A 25,875-nucleotide genomic window follows, 5' to 3' on the forward strand; every position below is an offset into this window, starting at 1 on the left:
CCACTGAGAGCACGTGAAGTTGACCCAGGCAGCCCGTGGGACAGCTATGACCACGTGAGCAGGTACAGGAGACTGGAAGCAGCTGTCACCCATGGCTGAAGGAGTGATTAGGTAACTATCCCTATGGTTCCCGAGGGGTGTTGAGAAGGGGTTGGAAGAGAGCCTGATATGTCTCTGAGTTTCTCTCATTTCACATCCTTCCCAAGAGCGCTTTCTCTTGGATCTGCTCCTGCTATGATGCAATCAGAAGGCCTTCAGCAGAGCCAAGCAGTTAGCACCATGCATTCTGAACCTCAAACATGTCACTAATTTCTATAAAGTATTCGGAATCGGATATGGCAAAAGCAAACAGACAATACAGTCCTACTGGTGGTAGGACTTCCCCTTGTCTGACAGACTCTAACACGAGGCCACTGACTGGCTTATGACACATGGCTGGACTTCAGCCGCCATCTCTACACTCCTAGTTCCTCTGCAGAGCATCTGCATCCTAGACAGAGGCCATGGGACAGTCAGACATACACCTCACACACCTATGTCTCCCTTAAGTGGAAGGGAGACTCTGAACCTCCATCGGTGTGGAAGACCACAGGGTAGGCCTTGAGGTGTACCTGCTGAGTTAAATCCCCTCTGTCCCTGGTTCTCCACCAACTCTGGGCAGATGGCTTCAGAGCTCTGGGGTGTTGTCATCTGGGAAGGGGACATGGTGGCTGAGCCTCAGCACAGGAGCAATCTGGCCACCAGGTGCCTGCTGGGGTCACATCAGGGTCAGGGCCTCCTGTGGCAACAGGCACACTGCTGCTGGCTGCTAACCTCTGCTGAGAGCCAGGGTATAAAATGCAAACACCAAAGGAAGCCAGCCAGCTACTGTGACAAAGCTCACAGCCCATCTGTTCCGCCCTTCTTCTGCTTCAGGCTGGGCACCAGAACCACTTCCTGGCTACTTCTGGCTGACTTAACCAATGCCCGAGTGTGCAAGCACACCCTTGGAGGCTGCCACGCTGCAGGCCATGGGCACCCTGCTCTGGGTCTGCATTGCAGGTCACAGAGGAAGCAGGCCTGGTTGGCACTGACTGGCGCTGACCCAGGGGGAGCAGGCCTGGTTGGCACCGACTGGCGCTGACTCTGTTGAGCTCTCAGCCACCCTACGTTTCCCTCACTGGGGAGCTGCTTTGCACATGAGTCACAGGCTTCCTGCACACAAACCCTGCCAGGTTCATGACGTCAGTGGGGGGAAAAGAGAGTGTGACAGGGAGAAACGTGTCTCTCCATGTTCCGAGTCGCTGTTGTGCTGGCTCCTGGCTTCCAGGGCCCAGCCTGGGAACGGTGTTTATCTATCAATAGCACACACACACACACACACACACACACACACACAGAGAGAGAGAGAAAGAGAGAGAGAGAGAGAGAGAGAGAGAGAGAGAGAGAGAGAGAGAGAGAGAGTTACATACACATATGCACACCACAGCAGCATTTTCTAGCCTCACTAATGCACTACAGCTCAAGAGAAATATAAAACGCTAAAAGGATACTAAGGAAACCGAAGCAAATATTTTATATATTTGCCCACAGAACATGCAGTCACTTGGCTCCTTGTTACTATGGCAAGCTTGGTGGTACATACCAGCCATCCCAGAACTCAGGAGGCTGAGGCAGGAGGATCTAGAGCTCCAGGTTAGCCTGGGCTAGTTGTGTGTGTGTGTGTATGTGGATGTAGATATCTCCAAGCAAACCTAGGCAACATAGTGATACTCTACCTCGAAGAAGTTATAGCTAAAAATAATCGGTGGGTTGGCTACTTGGCCGTGCAGGAAGTCCCGAGTGTGAGTTGTAACTTCCAAGAAAGTGGGACCCATTCACCACTAGCCAAGCTACTGTGCATAGACACACACATGTTCAAAAGCAACATCCTAAAAGGACGTGCACTCACACACGTGATGGGGCAGTACGATGCCAAGTACAGATGTTGGGTAAGGCTTCCAGGAGCGGAAGAGATGATCCCCTGTCTCGAAACAACAGTCACAACTGTTCCTAGTGCCGCTGAGCTTTTTATCAAGGCACACTTCTCAGGAAAAGTCCGGATTCTTTCCTGGAGCTGCTCGTTCCGTGCGCAGATGCCAGCACAAAGTATTAGTCAGTGGTGGCGAATGACCGCCCGGCTGCTTTGAATTGAGACTTTATCTTGTAGCTTCCTGCAGATCTGCTGACACATTGGTCTTGTCAGGATTTCAGAGAGCTGGCCTCACAGGCGACCTCTTTTTCTCGTTCTTTCGCATGCATGTACTTGTGTATAGAGGTGCATGCGTACACGTGTGCATATGTGTACATATGCATGTGGAGGCTAGAGGTCAATCTTAGATGGCCTTCATTAGGTGCCAGCCACCATTTTTGAGGCATGTTCTCACTGGCCTAGAAGTGGCGGAGTAGGTTAGGCTGACTGGCCAGGACGCCGGAGGGACCCAGCCGCCCCCACCTCCCCAGGGCTGGGATTACAAGTGTGAGCACTTACACCTTGCTTGCTTTATGTGGGTTAGTGGGCTAAACGTAGTCCCTCATGATTGCAAAATGAGCTGTCTCCCTAGCTCCCTAGCTGCTTTGTCAAGCCCCTGACTTCTTTACAGGATCATGGATGCTCTGTAGCCTTCCCCGAATGGCCACCACAGGTGAATCAGCACAGCCGGCCCCATCTTCCAATCGCTTCTCCAGCACTGTAGAGACCTTGGGAGGCTCTTCCCCAAAGCCACTTCCCACCTGAAGTCTGGCAGCTTGCAGGAGGGTGGAAGGAGGCCATTAGACCTGTTAAATATGCTTCCAAGAGCAAACTTATTCCAAATGCAGAGGCTAAACTCCAGTTAAGACAAGAGGCCCAAGGCACACACGTCGTCACTTTGAGAAAGCCAGGCCAGGGCTAGAGGGACCAGAGCTCCTTCAGTAGCTGGGGAGAATCCAAATAGTACCAAAGAGTGGCAAACGGCTGTTGGCACTGCTGGTGGGTAGTTTGTTCCTTAGCCTTGGGGTCTTTTCCAGTTGAAAAACTGTGGGGACCAGGGTAACAAGAGGGAGGTAGGAGTCAGGCTATGCTGACCCCACAGGACACTTGTCTGGCATCCCCAGCAAGTCCTTAGTTGCTGTCCCACACTGGGCCATGATCAATCACCAGGATCCAAGCCACACGGTCAGGGTATTCCACCTTGTCATTTGCAGCGGGGTCTGGAGGTCTCTACTGGGGTTCACAGTATGGCTTGTCATGGGCATCAGTGCCTTTAATGTTTGATAGAGGTCAATCAAATGCTTGTAAGGAGAAAAGGGACCGTCACATCTAGTAAATTTCAAGAAACATTGGCTCGGAGACACCAACAGTGAGCTGACACAGAAGGCTCATTTTGAATTATTTTTTTTCATGCATATGTACATGGCTTTCTTCATACCAGCACAGGTTAGTGCACGCACGTACACACACACACACACACACACACACACACAGAGAGAGAGAGAGAGAGAGAGAGATCAAAGATCAAAAGACAACCTGTGGGAGTGTCTTCCACCATGTGGGGGTGGGGAGCTGGAACTCAGGTCATCAGGCTTGGTGACAATCTGAGGCACTTTATTCACCCCAAGACAGCAAGATTTGAAAATGCTTGATAGGCCTTAATAATGAAGTATGCCTCAAGTCACAATACGCATTCACTTTACGTTTCCATTTCCGTAGATTCTGAACTGCTGGGGCTTCTCTTTCTTTCCCGTATGCAGAATGCTGTCTGGGTCCTCAAACAAATGTGGCTTTCTATGGGTTGTCCCCGACTGACTAAGTTTACTTGCACCCATTGTCCCATCCACCTTGAGCAATCTTCTCTCATCCATCCATCAGATTCGTTCTCCTGAGGAAAACCTCCAGCATCAGCCAGCTCCTTCCAGCCTGCCAAACCTTTCCATCTCTGTTCATCCTCTCTTTGGGAGAGCATACAATTCCCACTGTGAGACACACACACGGTGCTGGCTAACCTGACTCTGATTCTCTGTAACTCCCACTTGCACATGTGCCCGCCTCAGTAGGGCCAAATTTGAGCATCAGAACTAAAGGGCTAGAGTGCTTGCCCAGTATGCAGAAGGCTCTGAGCTCCATCCCCAGTATACCGAGGTGGATCGCTGGTGAGCACATTGTAAAGGGCCAGGGTGTAGGAGCTGTTACTGACATTTGACTCCAAGGTGAGGCTATTTTTCATAGTCTGGATTCCTGTTCAGCGTGGCTGCGGAACCATGGAAACAATGCTCCGGAAATAGAGGGTGGCGTCTGTAGACCGGAGAATCAATTTAGCCCAAAGGATGCTTTAATCCGCCTAGGGATGAGGCATAGCCCGGTGATTAGGGAAAGACCTCGTCCTCGCTTCTCAGGAGCTTCACCCGTCATTCAGGAGTGAGACAGCTCCTGAGGTCGACTGTAATTAAGCATCCACTCAGCCGGGGCGAGCTTGGCACCTGCACCTGCTGCGTGGGTCCCCGCTCCCGAGGCACCTGCGCATGGCCGCCCCGCCCGCCCGCCTGCCCGCCCGCCCGCCTGCCCGCCCGCCCGCCTGCCCGCCCGCCCGCCTGCCCGCCCGCCCGCCTGCCCGCCCGGCCTGGGCGCACGCGCACTTGTCCCACTCCCCCAGAGGTGCCTCGGTAACAGATGGAGCAATCATTCTCGTCTTTCCGCCAGAAGGCCCCCGCCGCTCCCGGGACCGTGCGGTGGTTGTAAGACACATAATTAGATACGTCAGCGGACAATGCGGCGGATTAGCCGGGGAGGGCTGGCGACTCGAGCTTTCCCGAGCCTTCCCCACCAATCCGCGCGGGGCGGTCACCAGCAAGGATCACCGCTTCTGGCGGCAGGATGATTGACAAACAGAGCCATTCCCGGCTACGGGTTCCCTGCGGAGGGTCCGCGCTCAGTGCAGGACGGACGGTGAAGATCGCAGTCTTGAGACCCCCCTCTAGGCCCACGTGGGAGTACCCAGGACACCCACCGGAACGGGGGGTCTATCCTGTTCTGTATGAGTGACCTCATGAACTCACGTCCCAAGGCTCTCCAGGAACCCGAAAAACCAGCGCCCAGTGCAGCAGAAAGAGCACGCTGCGGGGAGCTGCACATCCGGGCTGGGAGTGCGTGGCGATTTCCGGACGGCCCTAGACTTGGAAGCCCGCCCCGAGACAAGGTGCCACGACGAGGGTGCTCTCTGCGTCGAAGAGGCGTGAGGGCGCAGCGCAGGAGCCTGCTGAGCCTGGAAAGCCGCAGCCTCACTTAGGGAATCAGGGCTAACCCCGGGGCATTTAGTCTGTCCCAGCGTGGAGCACAAGGTAGATTAGCGGTAGGAGGGGAAGCTCCAGTGTGCCGGGAGAAAAGCAGGAAACTCAGATCTGGGGACAGCCATGCACTGCAGTGCTGCCTGGGAAGAGCCTGGGGGATGGGGTTGGCACGATGGGGCATCCAGAGCCCGCCTGCCTGGCAGAGGACACCCGGCTCTAGCACCGCCCAGTGGCCGCCTCAGAACACTCAGGAGGATAGGCAAGCCAAGGAGTGACAGACAGCTGGAGACCATTTACAATTACACGGGTTCTCGCTTTGCTCTCTTCCCGCCCTTCTTTCTGAGAGCGGAAAAACCTGGGATTCGCACATGCCCGAAGTGGGCTTTACCACTAAATCCCACAAGATGAGCTACAACAGCAGTTCCCAACCTGTGGGTCACGACCCCTAAGGGGGTGTCAAATGACCTTTTCACAGGGGATCACATCACATATTTACGATTCATAACAGTAGCAAAATAGCGATTATGAAGTAGCAATGGAAGTAATTTTACGGCCCGGGGGTCACCACAGTTGAATTAAAGGGTCACAGCGTTAGGAAGGTTGAGAATCACTTGAGCTACAAATGGAACTGGAAGGGTGGGTTGGATATTTACCAGTTACTTCTCCACTACTGTCCCCCATCCTCCATCTCAAAATGCCTGCCCCTGCCCCAAGGTGGCCGTATGACTGAGATCAGGCACTATCTTAATGGCCAACCACGAAGGAACCTGTTTACTGAGCTGATCTAGTCAGAGTTATCTGAGGAGTTTTTTGGAGACAGGACAAATCAGCTCTTCTGATCAGAAAAGAGGGAGCTGTGGGGGTTGTGGCAGCCATCATGGTCAGGGAGTAGCCAAGTGGAATTGTGTCATCACTGAGGATGTTGGAAAGAGACCACACAAAGAGCTTTGTTACTTGAGAGTAGCTTAGGCAAACTGCTCCTGAGACCCAATCTACTGAACTTCTCAGACTGTACACTAGTTAGCCATCTCTACTGACTGAAGTCGCTGTTAGAGTTCCTGTCACAACATTCTCTTCTCTGGAGTTTGCGCCAAGACCCCACTGATGCCTGAAACCGCAGACACTATTGAACCTGTACATGTCTTCCCTACCCATACATACCTACTATTAAATTTAACGTATAAATCAGGCACAACAGGCCTCTTATCAGGCAATAAGAGGAGTGACAATAAAGTAGGCCAGTTGTACCAATGCTGGTAACAGAAGTTCTGTGTATGGTGTTTGTCCCCATCTGTGTGTCCTGATTGATGTACTACAGATCTTAGCAACTTCACCAGTTTTCTCCTGAGTTCTCTTTCACATAAGGGAAGTATGTTGCAGCTTCTCTGTGGTGCATCTGTGAGGCCGGCATTGTAACTGTCATATTTTGGGGTCATTATTAAATAGAATAAGGGTCACTCGAAACTCAGCAAGGCAAAACAACAGGCGCTGTGACAGCTAAGGAGCTGCTAAGTGACCAACCGCCAGCAGGTAGCATGCACAGCAGGACAAAGCAGACTTGCACAAGATTCTATCAGCAGCCTGCAACTGACAAGTCGGGGATTCTGTTTAATGTCTTCAGACCATGGTTGGCCACAGGGAAACAAATCCTGGGGCGACAAGGGATAAAGGACTATTGTACTTACTAGGAAGGCCTTTGATGAGGTCGCGGATGAAGCAGGCAGACATCCTGTGAATCCATGGCAGGCTCTGGGTCCACACTGACGGAGACAGAGAGTAGGAGGGAGGTGGGGGAGCCCCGGGCAGAAATGTGAGTTCACCTCAGTGACACCACTTAAGGACTCCCAGTGTCTGCCAGGGTCTGCCCGTTTCCAAGGCTCCCCAGTGCCCATGCCCTTTCCTTGCCACGCAGTCTAACTCCTTTCCTCCCCGAGTGGTTGGCAAGGCCGACTCCAGCTCCCCTTAGTGGCTTTTCTTGATGCCTTTCATTCTCTCCATTTACCAAGCACCTGAGCCCTTCTTCATTTCCCAGTTCAAATCCTTAGAGAGCAGGAATTTATTCAGCTCAGCTCCTGTCCCCTTAAGTGGCCCTGGTGAGTCTGAGGCGGAGACATACTTACTTTCAGACACACTGCAGAACAGGGGCATCTTACCCCGTAATTGTTTCCACTGCAATAAGAATGCAGCCATGGAGTTAGATTTTGGAGGGCTCTTCAGAGACAAGAGAAAGTCACCACATCTTCCTATTAAGACAGAGAGTGCCAGGCTTGGTGAGCCACACCTTTTCCCCCCCTTTTTTCCTTTTTTGTTGTTTTTTGGATTTGGGTTTTTCTTTCTTTCTTTTTTTTCTTTTCTTTCTTTCTTTCTTTCTTTCTTTCTTTCTTTCTTTCTTTCTTTCTTTCTTTCTTTTTTTTTTTTTTGAGACAGGGTTTCTCTGCATAGCCCTGGCTGCCATGGAACTCACTCTGTAGACCAGACTGGCCTCAAACTCAGAAATCCTCCTGCCTCTGCCTCCCAGAGTGCTGGGATTACAGGCGTGCGCCACCACCAACCGGCTGATCCACACCTTTAATGCCAGCACTTGGGAGGCAGAGGCAGAAGGAGCTCAGTGATTTGGAGACTCAACTTAATATGAGCTTCAGGATAGGGAGCATTAGAGGTGACCCTATTTCAACCACCGCCACCACCACAAAGCTAAACAAAACCCAAACAACAGCAAAAAAAGTAAAATTTACATAGTACAGCAATCCAATGCTATTGAAACAATGTGTGAATATGTGTGTGTGTGTGTATTTTTTTTTTTTAAACAGAAGCCTGGGAAAATTGCTAAGGAGGTAACTGAGAGGTAGAAATTTTTCTTAAGGCCCAATGATATGTTCAGTTTCAACTCTTGTTATGAAAAGAATGGCCTCCAAATAGTAGTTGGGTTGGATGTTTGCAAAGCTAGGGGAGCGAGCGGGTGCCAGCACTCTCTGTACTTTTCTGTCCTCTCTCTCTTTTCCTAATTTAATTTTGCACAAATCTGAAACCACAGCTCTGGAGTTCACTGTGTCAGGGGAAGCTTGGTAGGAACCTGTGTTCTCCTTCTGTCTCCCCAGCCCTCCCTGGACCCACAGCTCTGGTCCTGAGTCACTGTGATGGTCCTTACTCACACTCCCAGACAGGGACTCTGCAGGTTCCTACCCAGGGGTACACAGGTTGAGAATGCTTTGAAGTCAGAGTTGGGGAAGACCATAGCAGGAAAAGACAACATAGGTGCTGACTGGGCCAGGAGATGAGGGTCCCTGACCCAGCTGGTCAGGGAAGAGATCTTCCTGATTAGTGCTGGCAGCAACATACATTGAACATAGAACAAGGCTTATGGACAGAAGGGAACAGATGGCTCTGTCATTTGAGGAATGGTCATCTGCAGAATTAGCAGTTGACCCGGGTTGAGGCCAGTGCTCCCAGAAGCCATCCAGTGATTTGTCTTTCAGCAAGTGTCATGTGAAAGTATCCTATGGACAGGCACTGTGTGTGGAGGCCCAAAGTAGAGAGACCCTGAAGGCTCTGTGGTACTGAAGGAATTGCAAACAGCTCTCTGCTTTTGAATCCCAGCTGAGAGCAGTAAGGACTTGACAGAAATTGTTCTTCAGAGTAAGGAGGGAAGCTACTTCCAGCATAGAGGAATAGGTAGCCAGCATTCTATGGGAAGTACCCTTTGAGGAGCCTTGAAGCTGAGGTGAAACAGAAATACACTTCCAGGAAGTGGGAAGGGAACGCACTTGGGAAGACACAACAGAAACACAAACACAGCAACTTATAAGCATGGTAAGGCAGTTTCCCCTGGGCAGCAGGGGACTTTCTTTCAGAGGCCTTCCAGGCTACAAGATTAGAAGTACTTCAGGTGCTGACCCTGATTGGGAGGACCATAAAGATCATTCAGGGGCTCCTGCTGATACTGCGCCCGAATGAGCAGTGGGGGTGTTTCCAAGGGCCTGGCTTCAGAGACACCAGTGTGCCACAGATTCTCTGACAGTGCATCCCAGTGCCTCACCCCACATGCTGTTCTTAGGGACATGAATCCTTTCCCCCTTTCCCTAGCTTATCTTCTTATGAGTGGAGAGCAGTCAATTTCTTATCTCAGAAACAAATGGTTTCCCCAGGAGCTGAAAGCAGCCATCATTTATCTGTCTGACGCGTGTTTCCCTGTTTGTTTTCCAGCCTTGAGACAGGAGTTGTGTCAACGGTGGATGGCTGTGCCCTCGTCACTTGAGAGACATGAATCAATTTCCCAGCTGTATTTATCACTCACTGCTTTAAATCAAGTCTAATCAATGCTTCCTTCACTTGCTGAAAAACTACAGAGCATGCTCAGAAGACAGGTGGGACCCACTTGCATTGCAAGCGTCTGCTTGGGAGTTAATCCTAACCAAACTCTTAAGAGATGCCTTTGTGAAACTCAACTTGAATTTGCCTGATGCAATGACAGACACGACAGGCCATGTTATTTAGGGAGAGTTCTTCATCATAAAATCTTTTGCAATTAACATTTCTGAAACTATAATGTATTTTTTAGTTTTATGCCTATTTCTTGTAGTAGCATCTGTTCCTATTATGTGAGTTGATTTCTAGTTACTTCTATAAAATTTAACAGTATAAAGGGGTCCCTGTTTTAAAATAAGTTAATACTTTTTTATAATTAATAACTCCCTCTAGAATACAGTAACAGAAATTGTTTCCCACAAAGAAAATGTATTTTCCATTGGCAGGTGTGAAGAACACCCAGCAGCTGCCAACCAATTCAGCATGTGGTAGGAAGCAGCCGCGTCTCCTTGGTAAATTAATCTTGTGCTGGTGAAAGATGATACCTTCCTGGTTACAGCATCAATGCCCCACTATGCCCACAGCAAGACCGAACATTACTCTTCAAGGATGATGGGACAGAAGACAGGAAAGCCAGCCAGGGAGGTGAAGCCAGAGGACCAGGTATCACTGAGACTTGCCAATAACTACTATTTCTATCTAACCTGCTGAACTGTGCAAATACCATGACCACCAGCCTGTTTCTGGTTGACAATCAGAGCTGCGTCACTGCACAGTGCTGACTCCCTTAGGGACCTGTAGCTAAACAGAGCTACGACAAGCTCAAGGTGGATGAACCTCACGTTGGTTTAACACTTCAGGTTCACCCGGTGTTTTGAACAGAAAGTTTCACAGTCCTATAAGATAAGCAACAAAAGTACACACAAGTTCTGCATGTCCTGTCAAAGACACATTGCATATATGAAGGCAGCCATGTAAGATCCCATTACTTGGCTGGGCCTCGTGGCACAGGACTGTAATTCCTGCACGTGGGAGGCTGTCACAGGGAAATCCTAAGTTCTGGGACAGCCTAGGCTATGTAGTAAGATGTCATTTCAAACCCTGAAAATCAAAAATCATAGCCACCATAGTTTCTGTAAAAAGACTATGATGTTTATACAGGGAGTGACAAAATAACTCAACAGTGTACTTCTCCAAACACAGTCCCCCTTGTTAGGTGACCGATGACTATAATGTCCTAGTTTCAAGATAAAAGGAAAGGTTTGGAGCTTTGACATAACTCTCTAGGGCAGGCCACCCCAGGCCAAGGCTCTGACTCTCAATTCCAGATCTTGCCAACCTCAATGCATCTAGGGAGTCACTGTGGTCCCTTCTCTGTTCTTTTCCTACCTTGCCTTTTCTCCCCTCAAGCATTCTTGGGAAACTCTTTGGGTTATAGGCGATCCCTAAAATTGTCTGCCAAGTTGTTTAGCATCAGAACACCCATCTGAGGGCTGTTCTGGGCTGCAGGTGTGGTGCAATAGTGCTCTTAGCCATCTTAGACGAAAGCCAGAATGGTGTGCTGCATGAGCCTTAAGCCCCGTGGTCAAAGGGGTAGGGCCAAAGGATTCCAACGCTGAACTGTCTGCCGCTGCGGCGCTGACGAGAGTTCACGGAGCCCCTTGGCTTTATGAACGGCAGAAGGATCATGTTTGCATATCTTTAAGAAAGGCAGTTTTTCCAGGACAATTCTCATGGAAGCAAGTTCTGCCCAGACTCTGAGGGACAGGAATTGATGAAAGGAAGAAATAAATGTTCACGGCTTTAAACATTTAGACAAGAGAGGATTTGTTCAACTTGCAGTTAACGGATCCAAAGCCTTTCAAAGCAGCCTCAGGTAATATGCTGCTGAGGAGAACTGCATCCGCAATGGTCACAGAAATTCTGAAGCTCTCCCGGGAGCCTGAGAGAAGGCTCCCACACACCCAGACCAAGCTGCGTCAGTGCTTAGGAGTTAACACGCATATCAAATGGCACAGTCACCCCGACTAACATGTTAATACAATTGGAATTTATATTAGAAAATCAAATCCGTGCAGTCTTTCTAATCCAATGAGAAGGGAATCATACAGTCTTGGAATAAAAGGTGCTGAGATGAACTCGTATCAGGTTTCATTTCATTTCCACCCAGAGCAAATCAGTTAGTTTACCTGTTCCTCTGCTCACCATGTGTCTCTGGAGCACTGACAATGCAGCAGGGTGTCCAGGAGTAACAAGACCTGACCCAGCCCCGCTCCCCAGCAACTGACCTGCAAGCTGGGAGATACACGCCTGTGCTCCCAACTCTGTTCAAGATGGAGGCAGAGGCAACAGCGTAAGTGAGGAGAAAAACGGGAACATGTATGAAGCCATAATTTTTCAAGACAATGAACATCAGGTGAGGGAAGACAGGGAACACATCAGGTGAGCACTAAGACTGTCCACTTGTGATAGAGGGCCCAGTGAAGTGAGACGCTCAGGAGACAGGCCAAGGGCTTTCCCTCAATGCTTTCTGACCAAGGCAGCTGCTGTCTCCGACGGGGAAAAAGTCACAGAGCAGGAAAGCAAGGCGATTCGGATGAGGTTTCCAGGATTCTGTTTGGAACATTTCCTTCCCAGTTCGTGCCAGCATCCTGATGTCTGAGGAGCTTCTGCAGTGGGTCTGTCCCCAGGAGTAGGTCTTTGCTTTTGGTGCTGGTCTGTTTTCTCTGCCTGCTGCTGTGTGAACAAGCCACCTTCACAGAGAGAACCATTCCAACCCCACGCCTCTCCCACCAAAAAGGACTGAAATCTCTTGGAAATTGTGAGCCCAATTTCCTTCCTCACTGGTTTCTCCCAGGTATTTGGTCACAGCTAGGCAAAAAGTCAGGAGGTAGGGTGGGAAGGCAGGCAGGCACACATGCACATGCGCACACAGACTGAAACACCACTTTCACAAATATAAACACTGGGCAGTGATGGACCCTAGAATGAACAAATACACAAGATGGGTCCAAACCAGAACAAGGCACTTAGCTGAATCCCCAAAGAAAGATGAAAATATTTGTAGAAATGCAAGCCCAACACCCAGCAAGATAAAATATAGATTTGGCAGATGACCCAGGATGATAAGGCATACAAAAAAGCAAGAAAACATGACTCATAATGAGAACGTGTATCCAAATTTTATAAAGAACTCTCAAACCAGGAAGTAAGAAAATAAAATACCCTTTAAAAATGCCAATTGGACACTTCAGAAGGATCTGCCAAGTAATAAGTATGAGAAGAGGCTCAGCACAGAAATCTGAAATCAGAAGCAGCCTCAACTCAACACCTGCTGGGGCGGTGAACACTAAGAGGGAAGGCAAGATGGCTCAGTGGGTAAGGGGGCTTGACACCAAGCCTGATGACCCAAGTTCAATTCCTGGAAGCCACATGGTTAAAGGCAAGAACTGACTCCTGAAAGTTGTCCTCTGACCTACACACACACACACACACACACACACACACACACACACACACGCACACAACACACAGTAACTAAATAAGCAAATGTGAAAGAAGGTGAAAACACCAAGCAGCATTCAGCACTGGAGAGAAGGGGACGGAGCACTTACCACTGCTAGCGTATGCTGGGCTATCCAAGCTGGGAGGGAAAACAGCTGCACCACCTGGTAAATGTTAATCATATCCTTCCCACACAGACATGCACACTGCTACTTACCTAGGGAAGAGGAAGCATACGTGCACACAGAGGCTTGTATCCAAACACTCACAACCGTTTTATTAACAGTCAAAACAGTGGCAGCAACTCAAATGTCCGTCAGTGGGTGAAGGGACAAATCTATTCCAAGAAATGGTCTCTGCTCTGAGAAGACAACACAGAAGTCTTGGTGCATATTAGCACACACTTCAATCTCATGATAATTGTGTGCAGTGAAATGAGCTCTCTGAAAAGTGCATGCTGCAGCCTTCAGTTTATGTACAATGCAAGCAACGTAAGCTCCTGACTGTGACACAGCAGATCAGGGGACACGGGTGTGTGGCATCTGGCCTGGAGAAAGGGATGCCAAAGGGTCCAAGAACATCTGGAGATGATGGGGGAATTTATTACCCTAATTGCAGCGAGCATGTCACTTGGTGTGTTCACCTGTTAGTATTTCCTCACAGTGCACACTTCAAATATGAGTGCTACCTGTCCATGGTGTCCTGTTACAGTCTAGAGCATGGCGTTTTTCAACCTGTGGGTCATGACATCTTCAGGGTCACATATCAGATAGCCTGCATATCAGATATTTACATTACAATTCGTAACAGTTGTAAATTACAGTTAGGAAGTAGCAACAAAATAATTTTATGGTTGGTGGTCACCACAACATGTGGACATGTATTAAAAGGTCACAGCATTAGGGATATTGAGAACCTCAGTCTAGAGATTTTCCTAGTAGAGCTATGGTCTTCATTTTTAATTATTTACACCTTATAAAGAATACTTTAGAACTTTACTTTTCAAGTTGCAAAATAAAAAATTTGAAAGGCATAAATGTTACCTCACTGAAACACAATGTCCTATGCTCACACAGAAAAAGTACACAATCAAAATCAGAAATTCCACTTCTGTACGGGAGCACAGTTGACCCAGTGCCCCACAATGAGCCAAGCACCTGAGTCAGTCCAGGGCGCCTGACCCCTCCCCCTCCTCTGCACCCAGTGTACTGCCGTGGCTCCCAGCATTGACTCCACAAGGTGTGGAAATCCGAAGCACAGTCTTCAGCTCATCTCCAACCTCCTCTATCAGAGGAGTCTGAGGAGAGGCCAGTGGCTGCTCTTGACTGACTTCACATCCCTGGCTGGCCGTGCTTCCGCAGAGCCCACTATCCCTGATGATCAGGGTGCTGTTCTCTTCCAAGAGGGGGTCTTGTAGAGAAGTGAGCAGGGAGGGCTGGGTCCCAACAAGCTCCTCTTGCTCTGACGATGCTGAGTCTTCTGTGTCAGATGATGATGAGGTGCTGTCCGAGTCACTGGGCTCAGGACTGCAGTGAGGACCTTGCTGAGAGGGACTGCCCTGGGCTGCTCTTCCTGCGCTTTCCTCCTCCTGCACTAGAAGCGCTGCTGCTTCCAGTTCTGGCAGCTCCAACCCCAGCTGGGCCTTACTGAGTGAGACTGCTTTCAAGGCTTCCGTTAGGGCAGCCAACTTTTTGGACCTTGAAAATTATATTAAGAAGAAAAATCAGGTTTGCTCATCACTCAGACTCATGTCAACAGAGTATAAAACACCACAAAGCTGACACCCTCACATGGCGTTGAGGGCAAACCCCAAGCTGGTCACAGATGCAAGTGTGAGAAACAGAAGGCTGTGGAGAAGTGTGGATTCTCTTCGTGACTTTAGAATGCTGAGAGCCTTTCTACCATTCACAGGACAGGAGCTAAGGGAAGAAAGCTTGATGTAGTCAAACTATAGCTAAGAGAAACCCCTCAACCCATCAAAACCAGCTCAGAGTTCTAAAGTTAAGAAAACTATGTTCAATCCCAGATCAGGCATAATCCAGAGGAAGTTTTGGACACCAGAATCTAAGCCAAGATAAACCAAAAAAAAAAAAAAAAAAAAAAAAGGGCAAATGACAGAGCAGATGACGGAGACTTAGTGTTGCCTACTGTTTAATTTTTAAATCAACTAGGAGTGTGTGATGATTTGTAATTGCTTGGCCCAGAGAGTGCCACTATTATAAGGTGGCCTTGTTGGAGTAGGTGTGTCATTGTGGGCATAGGCTCTAAGACCCTCATCCTAGCTGCCTGGAAGTCAGTATTCTGCTAGCAGCCTTCAGATGAAGATGTAGAACTCTCAGCTCCTCCTGCACCATGCTTGCCTGGATGCCGCCATGTTCCTGCCTTGATGATAATGGTCTGAACCTCTGAATCTGTAAGCCAGCCCCAATTAAATGGTGACCTTTATAAGAGCTGCCTTGGTCATGGTGTCTGTTCAAAGCAATAAAACCCTAACTAAGACAGAATGCAATACCTGCTACTTAAAAATGATGGGGCTTGTGAGGAAAGAAAGGTGCCTGTCACCAAGACTTCCATCCTCTAGACACAATGAAGAACCCAAACAAGAAGACTGTTTGATCAGGTGTGCATATGCGTGCGTGCGTGCGTGCGTGCATGTGTGTGTGTGTGTTGCCAATGGCTGGGATGTAAATAATAATAAAAACGTGATTAAATTTCAAAATAGTATGGACATATAATGTGATGGAGGAGCTAGAGGACGGAACTGGGGCTCGTTACTCAATTGTTTCACAGAGTTAAGAGGAAAAATGGGCAAGTTATTTGAGGAGAAGAATCAACTTGTGACTGGGCAGCCATTTTGTCCTTTCAAGCATGAGAATAATTACTATCGGTTCTAATTTGCTGGCCCTTGCAAGTTCTAGAATCCATCTCGAAAATGGTGAAACCATTTCCAAAGCCAAGCCATCTAAGGGAGCTGGTGATTCTTTAATTTTTGTCACATTCAAGGCAGTCCTGGCTAGTTCACATCAAAAAGAAAATATAAACAAACAAGCAAGCAAGCTTTGTCAATGACATTAAATAGTTAGACTCCTACATGTGCCAGACACTTTCTGATATTCTCAGTAAATACATGCATCCCTAGTTGCAGCTATATGTCTTTTATGTGTAAAGGGAAACATCTCACATGCTAAGAATGCATTTGTTAGGATCAAGAGAATCAGTACTGAAGAGACCTGACAACTGGATCATACTAGTATCACCTTAAGTCAGAGCCCAAACTAGATTTTCTTAGCTGTTACAAATGTTAACTCCGCCATGTAACTGCACAGTCTTTGTACAGTTGTAACATCAGTGGCATCCCATTTGGAGGATTATTTTAAGTTATAGATTGCTGACTGACGAGTTCTAGTAAACTTGCCTATAGTGAAAGTGTCAAAGCAATGGTTACAAGCACACACCTCTGACACTGATAACTGATATTGCTCCCCCATTATTTCACATTTGGTGACTGAGTTTTGGTGACCCATGGCCCTTTTTAACAAATTGCCAAAGGACAGAAAGAACCTAAAATGTATTAGGGGGCGGGGCAGGCATTAGTGAAAGCAGAGGCCCTGTTAAAGAGCTGTGTCTCAGGTGATAATCAACTTTCACCACTTCCTGCCACGGCAGCTCTGTGACTTTCATAGTAAACCACTAGTTTTCCTTTCCTCTGCTCAAACCCAGGATGCTCTGAGACAGAGCCAGCCAGCACCTGCCAACACAGGCCGGGACTCCTCACCTGTAGAGGTAGGGATTCTGCTCTGAGTCCCATGCAAAGTCTTAGTTTCAATCTGGAGCCAACAATAATACTTTTTAAAGGACACTAATGACAGTGCCGCATCAGAATTCCCTTCTACTGGAAATTTAGAAATATTTCTAAACTACATGGCCCTTTGTCTGTCTATTTCTCTCTCCTCCCCCCTTCTCTCTCTCTCACACACACACACACTTTACTTTTAAAACTTACATTTACGTATTGTATGTGGTGGTAGAAGTGGTATGTGAACAGAGTTTAGAGGACAACTTTAAGGAGTCGGTTCTCTCATTTCAGGGATTGCAAATGGGTGTTAGGTATGGGGCTAAATACAGTTACCTGTTGAGCCACCTCACTGGCCCCTGCCCTAAACCTAGTTTTATAGACTAATCTAGAAGCTAGTTCACAGGCTTTAGGTAGAAGTTGCTTCTGAGAATTGCAATAAGATACAAACACCCACTGGCAGCCATTTGAAGCAGCACCACAAACACTGTCTACCCTCTGAATAAAGAGCTATTGCTTTAACCCGGAAGGGATGCTGAGGGCAAGTGGTTGTTGTTTTATAATTTCTTTTTATTTTATTTTAAGTGCACTGACATTTTGCCTGCATGCATGTCTGGATGAGGGCGTCAGATCCCCTGGAACTGAGTTACAGACATGTGAGGTGCCAGTGTGGGTGCTGGGAATTGAACCTGGGTCCACTGAAGAACACAATCAGTGCTCTTAACTGCTGAGCCATCTCTCCAGTCCCAAGTACAAGGTGTTTAAGGCATGTCAGCTTCCAGTTCAGTTTTCAACTAGATGTGAAGGCCCTCTGTGGTGTGGTAGTGAGACTGGGGACTGGCTGTTCTCAGCTCCCCACCCTGGAGCTGCCCTAGTCAGCATCCACAGCTAGCGATCCACAGCTAGGTCTGGTGGCTGCAGATGGGGAGTGCAGGTGCTGACAGGGGAGTTCTTTCTGAGGGGAGGGTGGTCCACTGCTCCCCTAGCTTCTGGCATGGCTTGGATGCAGAATCCAAGCTTGACTGTCAGCACCGTAGGACAGCCGTCACTGCTTCTCTTTAACTTCTCACACAGAAACCTGAAGTAGCTGTGCAGGACACACTTCCTGGGGGACACAGATGTCTGTTAACAGACAGACTCACTGAGAGTTCAGTCCTCCAGAACGATTCTACCTCTTCCCACCACTTATAACCGAGCTGGTATGAGGGCTCCTTTGCTACATGCTTGAATGCCTGGGACTTCACAGTAAGAGCTGCCACCAGGCAGGAATCCTACGGTTCCCAGTAAGCAGGGATCTCCCTCTTATTCTTTCAACTGCTTAGTAGCAAGTTGTTGTGGTAAGAACTGAAATTATTTAATATGTGAGACATTCAGGAAAATATTCGAGTGAGGCTAAGGAGACAGCTCAGTGGGTAAAGTGCTCGCTGCATAAACACCTGAATTTGGCTTCCCAGTACTGTTAAAAAGTATAAATATAAGCTAGAGAGATGGCTCAGAGGTTAAGAACACTGGCTGCTCTTCCAGAGATCCTGAGTTCAATTCCCAGCAACCACATGGTAGCTTAGAACCACCTATAAGAAGATCTGGTGCCCTCTTCTGGCATGCAGGCATACATGCACATAGAACACTGTATACATAATAAATGAATATTAAAAAAGAGATCATAATCTTGGCTTGGAGAATTGGATCAGTAGGTAAAAGTGCGTACAGCACAGGCCTGATGATTCGAGTTCACAGCTCCAGACCTCATGTAAAAAGCCAGGCTATCTTCTTATCTCCATGCACATAACAAAAATCAATCAACCAGTCAATCAATCAATATTAAAGGAAAAAGCTGGACGTGTCAGGAAGCACCTGTAACCCTGCAGTAGGAGGCAGAAACATTCAAAGCCTGGGGCTTTACTGGTCAGCAAGTCTACCTGGGCTCTACCTTTGGCCTCCACCCACCCATGTCACGGTGGGACCTCCATATACACACATTTTAGTACTATGAAGACATCTCAAGTTGACTTCTGTCATGAGCTTAGGAAAACCAACTAAAGCCAGGGCCAAAATTTTCTCTATGGACATGATAGGAACCACTTCTCCAAGGTACTGGCAGAAAAGAACTTTCATCTTCTTGGAATGTGATAAAGTATAGGAAGATCTTAAAAATTAACCACAGATCTATATATCCCACACACAGTCTTGAGTATACAGTGGTGTGACAACAGTAAGAATCTTTTAAGTGCTTTAGTAAGTGCTCTCAGGACAGTTTTACAAGCATCTGCTGTATTTTTATTTCTCCTCTCCTCTCCCCTCCCCTCCCTGGCCCTCCCTTCCGCTCCCCACCCCTCCCCTCCCCTCCTTTCCTTGGTTTTTCAGGACAGGGTTTATCTGTGTAGCCTTGGCTACATAGCTCTGTAGATCACACTAGCCTTACACTTACAGAGATCCACTTGCCTATGCCTCTAAGTGTTAAGATTAAAGGCATGTGCCACCACCACCTGGATGTATTTTTATTTCTTTAAGGCTCTGATAATGAATAAGTTTCCATTAGCTCAGTGCATGTGCATTCGCACCACACACACACACACACACACACACACCACATACATGTATTTGGTACGGTAGATTCAAGAGAGGAAGATGAATGAAATGTTTAACCGACATGGTCAGATCAGCAAGCAGGTCTAACCAGGGCTGGACCACATCACATCAAAGGGCTATGCTAAGGGACAAAGACTCTTTCTGCATAGGTTACAGGACTGTTACTTCCTGGGTCCTACACTGGGGTAGGCTCTGTTCACAGCCGTGTGCCTTATCATCCATTCAGTGCTCACAGCAGCCCCCAGGAAGTAAGCCTCCCCTGGCTGCCAGTGAGGAATCTCAGGAAAGGGCACTGGGCATCGGAGAGAGAGGGAGGGACATGGAGGAAGACAGACTGATTAAAAACAAATTCTGGTACCAAGCAGAAAAAAAGTTAATAACTTATGAGTAAAACAAAAAATCTGGCCAAGTTAGAAACAAAACCAAAGCCCACCTGTCTCTGCAGGCTGGAGAGGGATGTGTTAGAATGGGTCTTCTTGTCTAGAGAGGAGACAGCTCCTCAGCTCCCTGTCCTCTCTGCAACTACCTCATGGCTCCAAGAAGCGCAGCATGTGGGTACGCCAGACTTGAACGATTCTGAAAATGCCTCACATTGTAGCTAACGAATGGAGCTTGAAGTACTTAACGATGTGTGTCTGAATTCAGTTACTATAAAAGTGGACTGACAAAATGGAGAAGATACCAGGGAAGTACTGTAGGCTGACCCCTGACCTACAAAGCTATGGCGACATCCTCAGCTGGAACCTGTGAATGGGGCCTCATTTAGACATAGGTTTTGCAGATTATCATCAAGTGACAGAGCTGAGGTCACACGGCATTATGCTGAGGCTCTAACTCAGTGATTTCACAGGCTCCGTTCACTGCATCTTACAACCAACGGGCAAGGGAAAGGCAAGTGCGCCCAGCTCTCCCGTCTCCCCACATCCCACGCCTTGCCAGCTACGTGCCTGGCTGTGTTCCTGTGTAGGGTTAAGGCTGCCACGCTGCTTTGTAAGCTGGCTTATAAGGTGCCCTAAAAAGATCTGTACAGGCTGATGCTGAGAGTCGAAGTACTCTCAAAACAATTTTGACCAATTACACACAAAATAGTACACACAAGTCACTCACAAAATAGTAGCTTCATTATTCATTTTCTCAGTTATAGAAAGTTCAAAACCATGCAAAACCAAGTTAGTGAGAAGCAGCAATGTAGACACAAGGCAGGGTGGTGTTAGGACCGCACAGGGAAGGCTGCTGGGTGTTTCTGAGTCACGTCTTAGAACTGGGATAGTGGCTATGTAAAGTTTTACTCTTAAAAAGCTTACATGCCAGGTGGAGGTGGTGCACGCCTGTAATCCCAGCACTGTGGGAGACAGAGGCAGGCGAATTTCTGAGTTTGAGGCCAGCCTGGTCTACAGAGTGAGTTCCAGGACAGCCAGGGCGACACAGAGAAACCCTGTCTCAAAAACAAAACAAAAAACAAAACAAAACAAAAACAACAAAAAAAGCTTACGTATCCCAAGAGTCTGCCCAGATGTCAATAAAAATTATCTTAAAATAGCCCCAACTCCCACCAACACCGTACTCTGAGTCCTGACGAGAGCTTAGCTTCTGGAGGCTGCCGTGGGAAGAGGCTGGAGCCAGAGTCCTAGATACAGCCTCCTGCTCACGGACAAGCGTCAGACCTCTACCACTACGTTCCTTATCTCAAACTGCTTTTTGCACTCCCAAATCCAGTTCAAATCCTTAAACTGTAGCACATGTGCAGAATCACTGGAAGGTGTTTTTTCTGTGCAAGTCCACAGCTTGTGAACTTGCATGTCCCGAGTGTCAGTTACAGCACTGTCTTGGGCCAATTTAGATGGCCAAAGGCATTTGCCCCAAGACTTTGAATTTACAAAGCCACTTCAACATTTTCTGGACTAAAATCTTATTTTTTTTTTAACTTTAACACTGTTTCAAATAGTTCTCTTAACCAACAAAAATCTAAATATGGGTCATTAGGAATCACTATTTCACGTGTACAAATATTTAACCAAAGTGAATATCATTAAATTTGTGTACTACAGAAAAAAAAGCTTTCTCAAAACAGATATGTTGTGTGTTCCTGAGGCCTGTGTGTGATTATGAACGTGTGTGTGTGTGCCTGCCTATACTTATGTGCAGAGATCAGAAAACCCTGGTTGTCATTCCTCAGCTTTATGCTTCTTGTGTTACTTAAAAACCATTTTTTAAAAAAAGATTTTATGTGTTCTGTGTGCGTGTGTGTATGTCTGTGCACCACATGAACATCTGGTGTTCAGAGGTCAGAGGAGGGTGTCAGATGCCCTGGTACTGGAGTTTGAATGGTTGTGAGACACCAAATAGGTGCTGCGAACTGACTCTAGGTTTTCTGCAGGAGACCAGTCCCTTGGTTGCTGAGCCATCCATCTTTCCAGCCTCTTGTGTTTTTGTTTTTGAAAGAGAATGTACCCCCCCCCCCCCCCCCAGCCTGGAGCTTTCCCAGTCTAGGCCGGTTAGCTAACACGCTGTCTTCTCCCTTGGGGCTGGAGTTACAAGCCCATGCCCAAGCACTCTGCTGTGTTTATAAGGTCCTGGGGATCTAACTCAGGCCCGCATGAGTCCGAGGCTGGCATTTCACCTACAGGACTGTCTCCCTAGACCAGACTGCACCCCAGGGTAGAAATGGCAAACTACTGTAAAAGGCACCTCCCACAAACAAAGACCAAACCATGAAATCCCCGAGTCTTTGTGCCACTGTTGTCAGGAGGAGACGATCAAAGCCGGGGGCGGACAGCTTGCTCTCTTTCACATCTACGGTGTTTTCCATACAAGAGCCTGGTCTACTACACATATCTTTGAGAAACAATAGTTGCTTTAGAAATTCAAGTTAGATTTGTTTTCTTTCCAAATAAATTCTGAAATTCAAGGGATTACTTGTTTAATATCTACCAGGGTGCATGCTGATGTACACCTATCTAGACATACAGACTCAAACATATATTTTTATGTATTTAAAATGAAGCAGACAGATTGCTTGTTTTTTTAAATGATTTTTTTAAATTTTTATTTTATGTGTATGAGTCTCTTGCCACTTGTGAGCCTGATGCCCAGAGGCCAGAAGCTCTTTCCCATGAGCCACCTTGACAGCCCTTTGGTCTTCGTCTTTGAGCTCCCCCTTCTCAGCATTCTTATTCTCTGACATCCCTCAGGAGCTATACCACCAGAGTATGTCACTGATTTCACTTACACCAACCAGATGATATAATTGCTGAGGCCTGTACCTTCTGAAAAAACACTTCATCAAGAGAGTTTCAACAGTAAGTCCCTACATTTGACTAAAGGTTTGCTCTACCGTACATGAAAGCAAGCGTAGTGAGTTCCAGATTTTGACACTAGATAACACTATTTAAGGGCACTGGAATGATTCACTCTATAACTAACTTAGGTAGCACTGGCAGAGGTCTGCGAGGGGCAGCGAAAGCCAGCTCTAAAAACTGATGCTACTGTAAAATGTGCACAGTCCTAGACCCTGGCAACAGAACATGTAAATTATCTACAATAGTTCTGAGGTTTAGGAGCTATCCCATGCTTTGTAATAGTGATCATATGACCACTGATGATAAAGTCCCACTAGCTGGCTGGACATTTCATCAAACCCCGTGTTCACTTATTCTTCAAGACTTACAGAGGAAGGACTCTTGCATTATTAGAACTGGAGAATAGCCAACATGTTCCAGTCAGACTCAAATTGGTACCCATAAAAAATCACGGACTGCTAAAAGTAAGAATGAGAGAGTGGCTGATGTATTTTTTCACTAAGCCAGATTTGCATAGCATACACCTGAAAACCGCCACAGTGAGACCCAATGGTGGCTCAGTAGTACATACTTCTACAGGAACTGGACGCTAAAGCTGGGTATGGTTGACTCAAATGATGGTGTCAAAATGCTTGCTGCCCCAAAGGAGAAGGGAGGGGGTCCAAGTGTGGTTCCCTTTTTATGCCTTTTCTGAGAGTCCGGGTGGGTTTTCTCTTGGTGCCATCTCACTTCTCTGAGAAAGCTAGCCCCACATGGAGCAGTTTGCAGAGGAGGGAACAGTTGGCAGGAGAGCGGAGCTCCTTTGATCACAGCTGCTGGCCTACCTGCTTCAAAGGACAGCAACCACACAGCTCCCCCACTCCCTTGCTCAGAACCACAAGAAATCAGCTGTGGTAAGCTGACAGGCAAAGCCCCACAAGCTCCTGACCCTGCTGCAGGCAGGGATGGGCTGCGAGCTCGGCTTTGATTGTCCCGAGCCTGAGCCTGAGGGAGAGGCAGCAGGACTTTCTTCTTGCCTAGTGCTCCCAGTGGCAAGGTAATTCAGACAGTGCCTGGAGGAATAGCAAGTGTAGAAGAAAGGGAAATAAATAAATAAACAAAACAAGAACACAGGCTAAATGCAGAGGCAAGCTGTTGTCAGCAGCCAGAGTGGACGATCATAGCTCCATTCAAAGGTAAGCACGCTTTACTGGCTTTTGCTAAAGCACACAGGGCTGGGGGCCCTGGCAGTGATCTTCCTCATGTTGCTGTCCTGCGGTGTGAGGCAACTATACATTATAAGCCTTGCTTGTGCATTTTTTTTGTTCCCATTGTTTAGTGTGCATTCAAAGAATCAAATAGCAATAGAGCCTCTCCATGATTGGCTAGGGAACTGGACACTGAACAATGACAAGCAGCAGTTTTCCCTATAACACATGCATTGGGTTGTTCCCTAAACTGTGCACAGCCTCTTAGAGGCAAATGGGCAGCCACACTGTGCCTTTACAACACAGCTCAAAATGAACCACCAAGCAGGCTAGTACAACCTTGGTCTGGATCCCCTAAGCCCTCTAGAATCCTGGAGTGATTTCCAAACCCATTTCATTCTAACATGACTACTGCTGCCAACCAGGTGCCACAGGACCAAGTACCCAGGATTTGCTAGGCCCTGACAATGCAGAAGCACCAGAGGCTTGCCCAATCACAGGAAGCTGTTACCAGTATCAGAGCTCTGACCCACCAGGCCAAGGCCACAAACTGTGGCCCACAGAAAACACACAGATGGAGTCTTGTGGGCAGGTGGAGTCTGGACAGAATGGAAAGCACTTGTACCACATAATAAAGACAGCTGGCCCCTGATCCAGCCAACTGCTACCATGTGAGGACCGGCCAGTAACTGCCAGAACGCCATGATGCAAGAGCAGTTCTAAATCTAGACTTGCACATAGAATCATTCAACTTTTAAGTGTTAAAACCAATGTAAAGTTTCTAAAAACACAGAGAGCCACCAAATGTGACCCAAGGCTTACAACTTTCACATTCACTTAGCTCTTCTTCTCAATCCCTGCCATTTTCATGTGCCACAGCAGGATGGCCACTTCAAAACAGCTTCTACACCTTGTAGGACTGCCCTAACTTTGATGATGTGCTACACGTGGGAGACGGCCCTGCCTATCCCATCTCCCCCTCCCTTGCTGTGCTAGGTCACACCCCACCTCTCTTCAGTTCTCTCTTCAAGACGCTCCTTCACCTAGCCCATGGACCAGGCTGAGTGCCTGTCTCTGAATGACTGTCTTCACTATTTCCTATTCTGGGCAATGAGCTGGGAGCCACCCATAAGCTCTCTAATTCTGCCCTCTGCATGGCTTGTCTCTTCAACTAAGACACAGGCTCTGTACAGACACTGCTTCCGAATGCAAAGTGTGTCTGGGGTTTTGTGCTCTGGAGTATGCCAGAGGCACTGGCTGACCACGGCCAGGCAGCTTAGACCTCAGGCCCTGACATCAAACAGGCCTGGGTTGCTTGATTTCTCTAAGCTTCAATTTCTATACTTGCAACAAGGGCTATCTTAAAGTGTGATATAACCCAAACGCCTGTGCAGCCCATGAGAATAAGAGAAAGAATGCATATAAAGCACCGAGCCCTATGCCTGGCATGCAGTAAGCACTTGACAAATGTTAGCTGTTACCATCATGGACTGATCCCACTGTTAAGCCAGCATGGCATCAGCATGGCCTGGCTGTTAGCAAGCATTTATTGACCACTTACACTGTCTGCCTAACTCCTCTAGCTAGGGATGGCTGACGAGCAGGATTTAAGTGGCTTGTCTATGGAAACAGCAGAGGTCCGAGGACTGACAAGCTGGCTCAGAGCTTATACTCATGATGTCCATGGTTTTGCTATAGTATTCACAGTGGCAAGGGGGGAACTGTGTGACCCCAATCTTCCCAAACTGAAAGCAGGACTGCTTTGTGACCATGGCTTACATCAAGTGCTGCCCTGGGCCTGACTGTAGTTCACAAGTCTTAGGAGGGAGGAGCGTGCATCTGTCAGTCTGATTTGGGTTTGTGGTTTGATGAATAAACTCAGGATGAGAAGGGAAGGGAAGCATAGCCAGAAACG

At 47.8% G+C, this 25,875-nt stretch overlaps 1 protein-coding gene across 2 annotated transcripts in view; it reads right to left on the minus strand.

The window, feature by feature from the left end:
- Positions 1 to 13,343: 13,343 nt before the first annotated feature.
- Positions 13,344 to 25,875, minus strand: part of Shq1 (SHQ1, H/ACA ribonucleoprotein assembly factor) — a 99,403-nt gene continuing 86,871 nt past the window's right edge. For both annotated transcript variants that reach the window (XM_052174436.1, XM_052174437.1), the window contains one exon: positions 13,344 to 14,789. In XM_052174436.1, coding sequence (XP_052030396.1) covers positions 14,255 to 14,789 — 535 coding nt within the window. In that variant the 3' untranslated portion in view covers positions 13,344 to 14,254. The remainder of the gene's footprint in view (positions 14,790 to 25,875) is intronic.

The sequence above is a fragment of the Apodemus sylvaticus genome, chromosome 2, assembly GCF_947179515.1.
Source record: "Apodemus sylvaticus chromosome 2, mApoSyl1.1, whole genome shotgun sequence".
Taxonomy (NCBI): domain Eukaryota; kingdom Metazoa; phylum Chordata; class Mammalia; order Rodentia; family Muridae; genus Apodemus; species Apodemus sylvaticus.